Source organism: Hemiscyllium ocellatum, chromosome 15 (genome assembly GCF_020745735.1).
Source record: "Hemiscyllium ocellatum isolate sHemOce1 chromosome 15, sHemOce1.pat.X.cur, whole genome shotgun sequence".
Lineage (NCBI taxonomy): Eukaryota > Metazoa > Chordata > Chondrichthyes > Orectolobiformes > Hemiscylliidae > Hemiscyllium > Hemiscyllium ocellatum.
Genome location: NC_083415.1, coordinates 54,704,874 through 54,718,404, shown reverse-complemented (window position 1 = coordinate 54,718,404; position 13,531 = coordinate 54,704,874). Strand labels below are relative to the sequence as shown.

Below are 13,531 nucleotides of genomic sequence, written 5' to 3'. Positions count from 1 at the left end.
GCCCTTCATCAGGAATCGTGATGAAGGGCTTATGCCCGAAACGTCGAATTTCCTATTCCTTGGATGCTGCCTGACCTGCTGTGCTTTAACCAGCAACACATTTTCAACTTTACAGGCTATGGGCCAAGTGTGGCAAATGGGACAAGTTTAATTTGGGATATCTGGTTGGCACAGACAAGTTGGACAGAAGGGTCCATGTCTATGACTTCACGACTCTAGCGAGTCATTATGATTTGCAATGCACTGCCTTAAACAGTGCTGGCTCGATGCTTGAGGAAGAAATCTATTGCAGGATAATGGGGAAATGCAGTGCAGTGAAACAAATTGGGGTAGCTCTTTCAGGATCTGACTCTTTCTTTGTTGTAAGATTCCATGAACTCTCTCATTTGCATGCTGGGATGCTTTTGCATTCATGGCATTCCAGTCCTGAATTTGTTACCCTTGGTATCAGATCATTGCCCAGCAGAGAGCTCTGAACAGATTTCTCCCCAGGATATAAAGAGCTGTCCAGTAATCATTCCCAGCAAGCATTTTTACAGAGTCAAACAGAAGCTCCAGTGACTTGTGATCCAGTGCTAATGACACCCAATATATCCAAATAAATTGCACAGGAGAATGCTGTATATCATGGACAAGTATTTAATAATCACACTCTACTTTATGACTTGATGTCCCTCTGGGTGAAAGGCATCATTACCATTATATTACATGACACGAGCACAGGTACACTGTATATTCAATCTGTTCTTTAAGTAAGAACAATTCTCACAGTTTAATAAGCAGTAGACCACGAATGATTGACCAGGCTGCACAATTCAACAGAAAAGTAACTACAAAGATGAAAAACTGGCCAGTTCCCATCTCTACCTGGTGTGAATTTTCTTATTTTTCTCTCTTCTTTAAAACTAATGTTTTTTTTTTCCAAACAGCACATTAAAAAAATGTCACTTTCCTGTTAATACAAAGGTTATGAATCGGAGAGGCTGTCCGAAATAGGCCAGAGCCAGCAAGAGTTTCCATAGAAACCAAATTGTAGCAGTCCACGTCCCTAGAACTGACAGAGTATCCGCACAATCCGTCTCCCCCAACCTTCATCTGTTGTCTCCACTTATCCGAGTTCTTCTTAATAATCTGAGTGAAAGAAACAGAATGATGTTGTTGACCAGCAATGGAAAGTTGGTGGCAAAATATCATACAAAATAAATTATTTCAAATTTAAAACAAACTTTAAAATGGCTACCAAAAGGCACATCCTCAGATAAAGGATAACGTAGGAACATAATTAAAAGGAGCAGGATTAGGTCATTCACCCTCTCGAGCCCAATCTGCCATTTAATGAGATCATGACAGATCTTCTAAATCAACACCATTTTCCCGCATTATCTCAACATCCCTTGATATCTTTAAAATACAAGAGCTTGATGGCCTAATGGTATGATTGCCAGACCATTAAACCAGCAACCCAGCTAATGTACTGGGTACCTGGGTTCGAATCCTACCAGGGTACAGGTTGTTCTACTATAAAGCGACAGCTGTGTTCCTCTGCAACCTCACGCTACAGAAAATCATGCTATGGAAAACCACACTGTAGAAGATCGCTAATAGAAAATCACCACACCCGTTCAGTACAAAGTCTGTGTCATCCCTACAATTCGTCAAGTGCGTTATGGCCAATTTGTGCTGACGAAACATGCCTTATAGCAGAACAACCAGAAGATGGTGGAACTGAACTCAATAATAATCTGGAAATCAGAGTCTAATGATGACCATGGAAACATTACTGATTGCCAGGAAAATCCCATCTGGTTCACTAATGACCATCTTTACTTGGTCTGACCTACATGTGACTCCAGCAATGTGGTTGACCTACATGTCACAGCAATGTGGTTGACTCTTAACTGCCTTCTGGGCATTAGGGATTGGCAAGAAATGTTCCCCTGGGCTGTGACACCTATATCTAATGAATAAAACAAAAATCTAGAAATCTTTATTCTCTATCTTGAATATATTCCATGATTGAGCCTCCTCGAGGCTGGAGATTTCATCACCCTCTGTGTCAAGAAATTCCTTCTCAGTTTGAAATGGCCTCTTATTTATAAGACTGTGTGACGGGCCTTAATCCTCCCTATTCCCATCCAAGGAAGTGTTCTGCCAGGCTCCGCTGTGTCAAATATAAACTTTGTAGGCTGCAATGGGATCAGCTCTCATTCTTTTGACTTAGAATTAGAATTCCTACAGTGTGGAAACAGGCTCTTCGGCCCAACAAGTCCACACCGACCCTCTGGAGAGTAACCCACCCAGACCCATTCCTCTACCCTATATTTGCCCCTGACTAATAACCTACACCATGGGCAATTTTAGCATGGCCAATTCACCTAACCTGCACATCTTTGGATTGCAGGAGGAAACCGGAGCACCCGGAGGAAACCCACAGGGGGAGAATGTGCAAACACCACACAGACAGTTGCCCGAGGCCGGAATCGAACCTGGGTCCGTGACGCTGTGAGGCAGTAGTGCTAACCACTGAGCCACTGTGCCGCACTAAACTTCTAGAGAATACAGGCTCTGCTTTAATCCAGACATCCCAGGGCTCAGTCTGGTGAATCTTTGTGCCACTGCCTGTGTAACAAACATGTCCTTCCCAGGTAAGGAGTCCAAAACTGCATGCAATTCCCTAGATTGGGGTCACATTTCGGTTCCATATAATTGGAGCAAGATGTCTTTACTTCTCAAAACCCTCTGAAATGAATACCAACATACCTTTTACTTCCCTGATCATTCATAATATTAATGATTGCCTAGAATAACTCTTTAGTCAGGATGAAGATGACAGGCTGTTGAAAACATAGACATTAGACTGAATGCTATTGTGGCAATTATTGGTAGATGGAATAGTCATTTATCAGCATGAAATTTTCATCATCAGTAATGTAATAATAATGAATGTAGGTTTGCTCGCTGAGCTGGAAGGTTTGTTTTCAGATGTTTCGTCACCATACTAGGTAACATCATCAGTGAGCCTAGTTACGTTACCTAGTAGGGTGATGAAACATCTGAAAATGAACCTTCCAGCTCAGCGAGCAAACCTACATCCAGAACCTCAACCTGAGCTACAAATCTTCTCAAAATGTAATAATAATATAAAAACTGAACAAAGTACACACAGAGGTATATATAAAAACTGCATTCAGAATAAATATACCATGAAACCATAAGATATAGGTCCAAAAGTTAGGCCATTCAGCCCATTGAGTCTGCTTTGCCATTCAATGAGATACACAATACATGTGATAATCCTCAACTCCACTTTCCAGCCTTTCCCTAAAATCCTTAAATCCCTTATTGAGTAAAAATCTGCCTTATCTCAGTTCTAAATATTCTTGATAACCCAGCCTCAAAGCTCTCTGTGGTAATGAATTCTTCATTACTATTGAAAGGGTCACTTCACCATGGTAACTTCATGCGTAGGGGATGGTGTCAAGATGATGCAATCACAATAGCATGCTACTGCTTCACAACTCATCCAACACGTTTGTTAAAAATAAAAAAAAAACTAGCCTGTCTCAATAATACATCACATTATGCTGCAGGGCCAGCTGCCCAACACAAGCATCAGGTTTAATCCTCAATTTATGCTGAGTTAGTTGGTGATGACGAAATTGGATTTATACAGGGAAGGAAAAAAATGCAAAGCTGTGGGAAAATAGTGGAGGATTAATTAGATAGCTCTTACAAACAGTCAGGCAACCTTCACTGAGCAGCCTCCTTCCATGCTGGATGATTTTATAACATTTGCAATTTCTTATTCTTCCGACATGGGAGATGGACATCGCTGGCATGTCTAGCATTTGCTGCCCCTTCGTCATTGCTCTTGCTCCGAGTGGTTTTCTGCTTGATCGTTTCAGAGGGCAGTTAAAAGTCAACCACATGGCCACAAATCTAGAGTCACATGTTGGCCAGACTGAGTAAGGCCAGTAGATTTCCTTCCCAGAAGGACATCAGCGAACTATTTGGGATTTTACAACAAGGGATAATAGTTTGGGCTTCATATAATTTCAAATTTATTAACTGAGTTCAGATTCCACTAGTAGCTGTGACAGGATTTAAACTGATAGCCACAGAGCATGGCCTGGGCTGCTGGATTACTATAGCCCAATGACTAAAGCCCCCTGTTGTGCTGCATTGTGACCACGTCTGTTAGAGCCTGAAGTTGGTTGAGTTCAGTTGATACACTTTGTTATTGTTCTGTATTCAGATAACACAGCTTTACCTCCTCTCTCTGGTCTCGGTGTGCTCCAGCTGCTGTTCCTGGAAAAGCCTTAGATCTTCCTGCTGATATCGAGCATCAAATGATCCTTCTCTACCCCTGAAGGCCAGCAGTTGGCTAGAATGATCAGCACTGCGCTCTCGGAGGGACGGATTTAACGGACACAGAACCGTGTCACCATTTTCCTGAGCAAAGACAACAGTTAAAATTAATAACGAGGAGGAGGGGTTAGCAGCAGACAAAGAAGCAGCATGGGAGCGGAGAAAGAGTCAATATAATTCTATAACAGAACAAAAGGAAGCAACCCAACCACCATATCTCTGTCTACTCCCTGAAACACCCAGGTAATAAGACCTGCTCACTTGCCTCCTCCCTCTGGCCTCCTAAATCATTTATTTTTGAGTAGAGACTCCAGTTACAATGAACGTTATATTTGTATCTTGTCATAACCCTATCTATTCTTTCTAATTTCTAACTTAATTTCAAAAAAGTTATCAGAGAAGACTGGGGCTCTGTATAAGGTGTGTGATTCAGTCAGAGCCCCTCTCTCGCTAGGGAATCAACCTTTGAGAACACCAGGACTCAGCATGGATCAGGAATGTCGCTGATTAGCCACTCCCATGCTGTGGAAAGGCAAACAAGGTTGGGAGGGTAACTGTCCTACCCTTATCATTGATTCCAAGATCTCCAGGTGGACCATTAATGCCGCCAATTCGAGATCCTCGCTGTAGCTGTTCTTCAAAGGCACCGATCGGTATCCTGAGAAAACAAGAGAGATCAGCTGAGTAACAGCATGCATTATAGAAGGAAGTGGACAAGGATTTAGGGGTAGTGATGGGGTTTGAGGAGGAACACAAGGTCAGCTAGTGGAACCTAGCAACTTGTGGATAAAATCACTTGTGAATTGTCAGTGACGAAAGATTTTTGATAGACACAGGAATCAAAGGATTAAGAAAGGAGCAGACAGGAAAATGGACTTGAGGCTACATCCAGATTGGCAATAAACCTATTGAATGGTGGAGTGTGCTAGGTTGGCCAAATGGCCTACTCCTGAGATTAAATTACTTACAGTGCGGAAACAGGCGCTTCGGCCCAACAAGTCCACACCGACCCGCCGAAGCGCAACCCACCCATACCCCTACATTTACCCCTTACCTAACACTACGGGCAATTTAGCATGGCCAATTCACCTGACCCGCACATCTTTGGACTGTGGGAGGAAACTGGAGCACCCGGAGGAAACCCACGCAGACACGGGGAGAACGTGCAAACTCCACACAGTCAGTCACCTGAGTCGGGAATTGAACCCGGGTCTCAGGCGCTGTGAGGCAGCAGTGCTAACCACTGTGCCACTGTGCCGCCCACTAACCACTGTGCCATCGTGCCGCCCACCTGTTCTAAGTCCAGTTTTTCCTCACACAAGGAGTGGGCAGCAATGCAGCCTGAGGGGTGGGCAGTGAAATAAAGTGGAACGAGCAATGAAACAACACAGAATGGGGACAAAATGTGGCATGGTTTGTCAAACAAGTTAGGAGACGAGAACTGAACTAACAAGGGACAGCAGGCAAAAGGAGGAGGGTAGTGAAGCAGGACATTGGAGAGACATTGCACAGCATAAGGAATGTGGAGACAATAATGTTTCTCTTTGCTACCTGTCCTTATGGCTTTGACAGGAAAGGTTGCTTCTGCCAGGAAATTCTGATCGCTGAACACATCCTCCTCGTAGACAACAAATCGTAAGAAGCTGAATTCTGGGTTAGTGATGTTTATAGAAAATGGCTTTGCCGTCCATGTGGGGTTTAAGCCATTCACCGCTAAAATGGAAAGAAATGAAAATGGAACCATTAATTCCTACAGTGTGCCACCAAACAGAAGACCTTTTGGTAACTGCAAGAGGCTCAATTTACACATTTAATTTTGGCCTCTTAAGAACTTCCCCCTTCATCAGCTCCACACAAACTTCAATGCCAGGACCCAAAGTTCTGAAATTCCCACCTTAGCTCTCTTTTGCTACTCCTTTATACCTACCTCTCTGACCACGCTTTTTGTCATCTGTCCTCAGATTTCCTGATGTAACTCAGTATCCAGTTTTGTTGAAATACCTGAGTAAAAGTTCTGCAGGCATTTCCTATTTTATAAGTGCTATAAAAATGCAAATTGTTGTTACTCGCTACTAATACTGTGTCATCATGTTCAACAATAATATGCCTCACACTGGATAATAAGCAGCCCTTTGGCCTGCTCGCTTGGTAATTTTGTTTCATCTCCCCTCTTCTCTACATGCTATTGATCCCTTCTAGAATACAGGTCGTTCTTCTGTAACACAATGGTTGCATTTTTTGCAATCCTGTTTATAGAAAAATCACACGTCAGAAACAGTGCTTAAAGTGTTGGTGATCTAATCGTGTTACAGCCAACAAACCTTTTAAAAGTTCGTGCTTTAGAAACTGTTCCCCAATTCGTCAATTGTATTACAGCGGATTTGTGTTAACGAAGTGCACATTAATGTGGAATGACTTGTATTCAAATGAATTTAACCTTTCTATGATACTTCCTCTTCATGGGGAAGCCATAGTAAACATAGTCACTGTGAAAGATCGATGCAACCTATCTGAGGAAATCAGAACCATGCCCAATGTCTGGTGCATCACCTTCATTCCCTTCCCCACTCACCCATTGTACTCTATGCTACTCTCTCCCCAACCCCACCCTCCCCTAGCTTATCTCTCCACGCTTCAGGCTCACTGCCTTTATTCCTGATGAAGAGCTTTCGCTGCTCCTTGGATGCTGCCTGAACTGCTGTGCTCTTCCAGCACCACTGATCCAGAATCTGGTTTCCAGCATCTGCAGTCATTGTTTTTACCTCCATGATAGATTCCAACCTGAGGCCTGACCTGACCAAGGGACATTGGGGCTAATGGTACTAGTTATTGTCATCAACCTATTTGAACATGCTGTGACACATCTCTGGGACAGGGGGGATTTGAATTGGACATTCGAGCTCAGAAGTAGGGACACTACCACTGTGCCACAGACCATCAAAAACAATTTTGAAATAACCTGGTTAGGCAGAGCTCCAGGGATTGTGGGACTCAAACCTGGACCTTCCCCTCCAGAGGCAGGGCCACTACAGTGCCACAAAACCCCCCTAAACAGATAACTTTTACCCGTTCTGCAGCAGTTCAGTAAAATACATATTTGGGGAGGGTGGTGGTTTGTTCTATCATTTCAGGCGGGATTTAAGAGTCAACAATGTTACTGTGGGTATGAGTCATACGTGGGCGGCATTGGATGAGAATGGAAGTCTTCCTTCCCTAAAGGACATTAAGTGAACCACATGGATTTTTATAACAATTGACAATAGTTTCATGGTCCTGAGACAGATTCAGGATTTATGATTTACTTCAATTTACATTCTAGGATTCAAACCTTTTGTCCCCAGAGCATGAGCTTAGGCCTTTGAACAACTAGTGCAGTGACATTACCACTACACTACCACTTCTCCTACACTTATCAAGTGACATTCAAGTACTTCCTTAACACTGGAAATATGGGGACAAGTGATAAGCTGAAAGAGTTTTCACAACAAGCTACTGAAGGGAGAGTATTTAAGCTGAGTCAGTTTTAAGGCAGCACCCTTGACCTGACTGAGTGTAATCCAGGACTAAATTGGAGAATAAAATCTCATCCCCATCCATGGCTGTATATCCTGCAAATTAAAGTCTGAAAGTGCAGTTGGTGAGACTGGTCTCAGGGAAGTCCACTACAGCTCCATCACAGAGTGAAGAAGAAGATAAAATGGTGAAAAGTTGATAACAACAACACAGAGGAAGTTGTCACTGCAACTGTCACTGGGTCTTGGCTGTGTCAAGGTTGAAGATAAGGGCGATCTTCTTACCAACAATCTCAGTCTTGTACTTGCAGTTATCGTAGTCAGATCCACAAACCTCAACCTCTACAAATGGAGAGGTAATGCCTCTGCCATTCTTAGGCAAGTGACGAGCACCCAGAACCTGGTGAGATTAATTTTAGAGAATTTTAAGAGAATGCAAAACCAGTTATTCATCTGTTATATCTTGCTAACCAGCCCTCCATTTAAAACTGCTGAAACATGGTGATATACCTACAAAGCCTGATGAAGGGCTTATGCCCGAAACGTCAATTCTCCTGCTTCTCGGATGCTACCTGACCTACTGTGCTTTTCTAGCACTATACCCTCGACTCTGAACTCCAGCATCTGCAGTCCTCACTTTCTCCCAATGTGCTCCTATCTCTGTTGAAACCAGTACCTTATCCTTTGTTTCAATTTCCTTCCTGTAGTGACTGTAATGAGGTCAGCCACGTGGAACTGACTGGATCTGTTAATCTGGTCCAATCAGGGAGCCTTGGCTGACAGATATAAACAGGAGATTCAGAGTCTCCTCAGTTTAGGGGACTGACTCTGTGTTGGCTGGTGTTATAGTCAGTATGTTACTGTGAGTTTTTGCTTCCCTTTTTTGGAGGGGGGAAACCTGATTCCTGAACTGGCTGAATTATTTAGCCAGTTTGTTAACTGGCATTTCTCTTAGTGAGGACTGATTGTTAAATCCTGATGCACAGAATGTGTTTCAGGTGTAACTCAGTTCTCATTAGGGGATTGTTGTTTCACTGGCTGGTTACAGCCTGTGTGTTACTCTTTTCTCTTTTTACTCTTTCCTTTGAGAAAAGGACAATGTTACTTTTATGGTAGGGCTTAGCTCTTGGACTCTAGTTTTCTTTGCTTTTTGTATGTATTTTCACTTTTTATTGGTGGTTGGACTGAGGCCTTGTGGAAGACATACATTTGACCAGAGGAGCTGTTCCTGTGGGGAGGCCTAGCCCTGGGACTGGGCCTCTGAAGATTGAACACCTGTGTGTGTGCTGGGAGGTGAGCAGTTGCTGTATTCTGGAGTTTCGGAGATCACCTTTCCCTCCGGAGTGGACCAAACTGCTGTGAGTTAACTGCACCTGTACAATGTACTGTTCCTGTGAGTGGGCCTGGCTCTCCAAGGCTGGGCCAGGACTCTATGGAGACTGAACACCTGTGTGCTGTGGGGTGTGCATTTGCTGCCTTCAGGAGTGGACTCTGTTTTTAGTAACTGACTCTGCAATTTGGAGCGGACTCATTTCCGACCATATACGTCGTATACTGGAGTGGACTCTTCCTGGCAATGGATTCTATATCTTGAAGACTCTAATGTATGAATTTGGACTGTGTACCAGAAAGGACTCTTATTTTTATTGTGGTGTTTCCTGTATCTATCACCTGCACTGTCTTGTGTGTCCCTGGGTCTGGCAGGCCTTGTTGTGAGCTGGGAGGCTCATGCGTCACCCTGAAAGCTGTCGCCCCAAAAGCTGGAAGGTGGGTAGGCCATCCTGCGAACCTGAAGGTTGGTAGGCTGTCCTGAAAGCCAGAGGGTGGGTAGGCCACCCTGGTGCCAGTCACCCTGAGAGCCAGATGGTGAGTAGGCTACTCTGAGCGCTGTCGTCCCGATAAGGGGTAATCGGGACAGGCTGTCCTAGAGGTGGTCGAAAGGTGTCAGAGCAGCCGAGAGCCAGAAGGCGCGTAGGGGCGGCTGAGTTCCGGGAGGCTTGTGGGCTACCCTACACGCTGTCATCCCAGGGAAGGGGACGGGCTGCCCTAGAGGTGGTCGAAAGGTGTGCTAGGATAGCCCACTAGTCGGAGGCGCAACAGGGTGGGTGAGAGCCCAATGGTACGTAGGATCAGACCGAGAGCCTGAAGGCGGGTAGCCGTCCTCAGCGCTGTCACCCCGGGCAGGTACCGGGGCGGGCTGCCCCAGAGGTGGTCGAAAGGTGTGTGAGGGCGGACTGAGAACTGGAAGGTGGGTAGGGGCGGGCTGCCTTAGAGTGGTCGAAAGGTGGGAGGGGTGGGGGCTTGCTGGGTCTGTATTGTCTGCACTTCTGTATGTAACAGTTTTGTTTAATGTACAAATGTCATTGTCACTGTCTTGTTAAATGTGGAACTGGGATTTGAGGTTTGTCCTCATTCTCTGTAAAATGGTTGAACGGTAGGGTTTGGGGCCTAGCGTTGCTGCTCCTCTCCCTTGTAAAATTGCTGTCTCTTGTACAGCTGTAAATGTGTATTGTAAACTGTTTTGTAATTTGTTGAATAAAATATAAAAAAATAAACAGGAGATTCAGAGTCTCCTCAGTTTAGGGGACTGACTCTGTGCTGGCTGGTGTTATAGTCAGTATGTTACTGTGAGTTTTTGCTTCCCTTTTTTTTTGGAGGGGGAAACCTGATTCCTGAACTGGCTGAATTATTTAGCCAGTTTGTTAAGTGACATTCTTTTTAGTGAGGACTGATTGTTAAACCCCTGATGCACACAATGTGTTATCATTAGGGGATTGTTGTTCCACTGGCTGGTTACAGCCTGTGTGTTACTCTTTTCTCCTTTTTAAGAAAAGGACAATGTTAATTTTTGATGGGGCTTAGCCCTTGGACTCTAGTTTCCTTTGTTTCTTGTCTATGTGTCTTCACTGTTTTTGGTGTTTGGACTGAGCCCTTGTGGAAGACATACATTTTATCAGAGGAGCTGTTCCTCTGGGGAGGCCTAGCCCTGGGACTGGGCCTCTGAAAGTAGAACACCTATGTGTGTGCTGGAGGTGAGCACTTGCTGTATTCTGGAGTTTGGGCAAAACCTTGCCTTCAGGAGTAAATCAAACCCCTGTGAGTTAACTGTACAATGTACTCTTCCTGTGAGTGGGCCTGGTTTGTCAAGGCTGGGCCAGGACTCTATGGAGACTGAACACCTGTGTGCTGTGGGGTGTGCATTTGCTGCCTTCAGGCGTGGACTCTGCAGTTTAGAATGGACTCCATTTTGGACAATGCACCTTAAAAACTGGAGTGGACTTCATTCCTGGGAATGGACTCTATATTTTGAAGACTCTATATTTGGAATGTGCACCAGAAAGGACTCTGTTTTTTGGTAATTAACTGTATTGTTGTGTTTGTTGGGTCTATCGCCTGCATTGTCTTGTGTCCCTGGGTCTGGCAGGCCTTACTTGAGCTGGGAGGCGCATGCTACATCCTGAAAGCTGTCACCCCGAGAGCCGGAGGGTGGGTAGGCCATCCTGTGAACCTGAAGGTTGGTAGGCTGTCCTGAAAGCCAGATGGTGGGTAGGCCACCCTTATGCCAGTTGCCTCGAGAGCCAGATGGTGGGTAGGCCATTCAGAGCACTGTCGTCTTGATAAAGGGTAATCAGGACAGGCTGCCCTAGAGGTGGTCGAAAGGTGTCAGAGCAGCCGAGAGCCAGAAGGTGCGTAGGGGCGGGCTGAGATCCAGAAGGCCTGTGGGCTACCCTACACGCTGTCATCCCAGGGTAGGGGATGGGCGGCCCTAGAGTTGGTCGAAAGGTGTGTCAGGATAGCCCACTGGCTGGATGGCGCATCGGGGTGGGTGAGAGCCCAATGGTACGTAGGGGCAGACCGAGAGCCAGAAGGCGGGTAGTCGTCCTCAGCACTGTCACCCCGGGTAGGTACCGGGGTGGGCTGTCCTAGAGGTGGTCAAAAGGTGTGTCAGGGCAGACTGAGAACTGGAAGGGGCATGGGGTGGACCGAGAACCAGAAGGTGGGTAGGGGTGGGCTGCCTTAGAGTGGTCGGAAGGTGGGAGGGCCGGGGGCTTGCTGGGTCTGTAATGTCTGCACTTCTGTATGAAACAGTAATGTCTAATGTACAAATGTCCTTGTCACTGTCCTGTCATATGTGGAACTGGGATTTGAGGTTTGTCCTCATCTCCCTGTAAAATGGTTGAACGGTAGGGTTTGGGGCGTAGCGTTGCTGCTCCTCTCCCTTGTAAAACTGCTGTCTCTTGTGTACAGCTGTAAATGTTTTTTGTAAACTGTTTTATAATTTGTTTAATGAAAAAACAGGAGATTCAGAGTCTCCTCAGTTTAGGGGACTGACTCTGTGCTGGTTGGTGTTACAGTCAGTATGTTACTGTTACTTCCTGCTTCTCTTTTTGAGGGGGAAACCTGATTCCTGAACTGGTTGAATTATTTAGCCAGTTTGTTAACTGACATTCCTTTTAGTGAGGACTGATTGTTAAACTCCTGATGTACATAATGTGTTTCGGGGATTGTTGTTTCACTGGCTGGTTACAGCCTGTGTTACTCTTTTCTCTTTTTTTGAGAAAAGGATAATAATTTTGTGGTAGGGCTTAGCCCTTGGACTCTAGTTTTCTTTTTTTTGTATGTGTCTTCACTTTTTATTGGTATTTGGACTGAGCCCTTGTGGAAGACATACATTTTACCAGAGGAGCTGTGGGGAGGCCTAGCCCTGGGACTGGGCCTCTGAAGATTGAACACCTGTGTGTGTGTGTTGGGAGGAGAGCACTTGCTGTATCCTGGAGTTTGGGAGAACACCTTGCCTTCAGGAGTGGATCAAATCCCTGAGTTAACTGCACCTGTACAATGTACTGTTCCTGTGAGTGGGCCTGGTTTTCTAAGGCTGGGCCAGGACTCTATGGAGACTGAACACCTGTGTGCTGTGGGGTGTGCATTTGCTGCCTTCAGGAGTGGACTCTGTTTTTAGCAATGGATTCTGCAGTTTGGAGTGGACTCTTCCTGGAAATGGATTCTATATTTTGAAGACTGTGTATAGATTTGGACTGTGTACCAGAAAGGACTCTGTTTTTTTGGTAATTAACCGTATTTTGGTGTTTCCTGGGTCTATCACCTGCACTGTCGTGTGTGTCCCTGGGTCTGGTATGCCTTACTGTGAGCTGGGAGGGTCATGGGTCATCCTGAAAGCTGTCCTGAAAGTCAGAGAGTGGGTAGGCCACCCTGATGCCAGTTGCCCCGAGAACCACATGGTGGGTAGGCCATTCTCGATAAGGGGTATTCGGGACGGGCTGCCCTAGAGGTGGTCGAAAGGTGTCAGAGCAGTCGAGAGCCAGAAGGTGCGTAGGGGCAGGCTGAGATCCGGAAGGCTTGTGGGCTACCCTACACGCTGCCGTCCCAGGGAAGGGGACGGGCTGTCTTACAGGTGGCCGGAAGGTGTGCCAGGATACCCCACTGGCCGGATGGTCTCTCACCCACCCTGATGCGCCAATGGTATGTAGGGGCAGACCGAGAGCCAGAAGGCGGGTAGCCGTCCTCAACGCTGTCACCCTGGGCAGGTACCGGGGCGGGCTGCCCAGAGGTGGTCGAAAGGTGCTGAGAGTGGTTAGTGAAGCCGAAAGGTGGGTAGGCCATCCTGACTGCTGTCACCCCGGGCGGGTACC

General features: G+C 45.8%; 1 protein-coding gene across 1 annotated transcript in view; it reads right to left on the bottom strand.

The window, feature by feature from the left end:
• Positions 1-621: 621 nt before the first annotated feature.
• Positions 622-13,531, bottom strand: part of plcg1 (phospholipase C, gamma 1) — a 178,018-nt gene continuing 165,108 nt past the window's right edge. The window contains exons 28-32 of the mRNA XM_060836480.1: positions 8,166-8,280; positions 5,920-6,081; positions 4,932-5,026; positions 4,271-4,452; positions 622-1,131 (exon numbers count right to left, since the gene is read on the bottom strand). Of these exons, the coding sequence (XP_060692463.1) occupies positions 1,092-1,131; positions 4,271-4,452; positions 4,932-5,026; positions 5,920-6,081; positions 8,166-8,280 (594 nt within the window). The 3' untranslated portion in view covers positions 622-1,091. The remainder of the gene's footprint in view (positions 1,132-4,270; positions 4,453-4,931; positions 5,027-5,919; positions 6,082-8,165; positions 8,281-13,531) is intronic.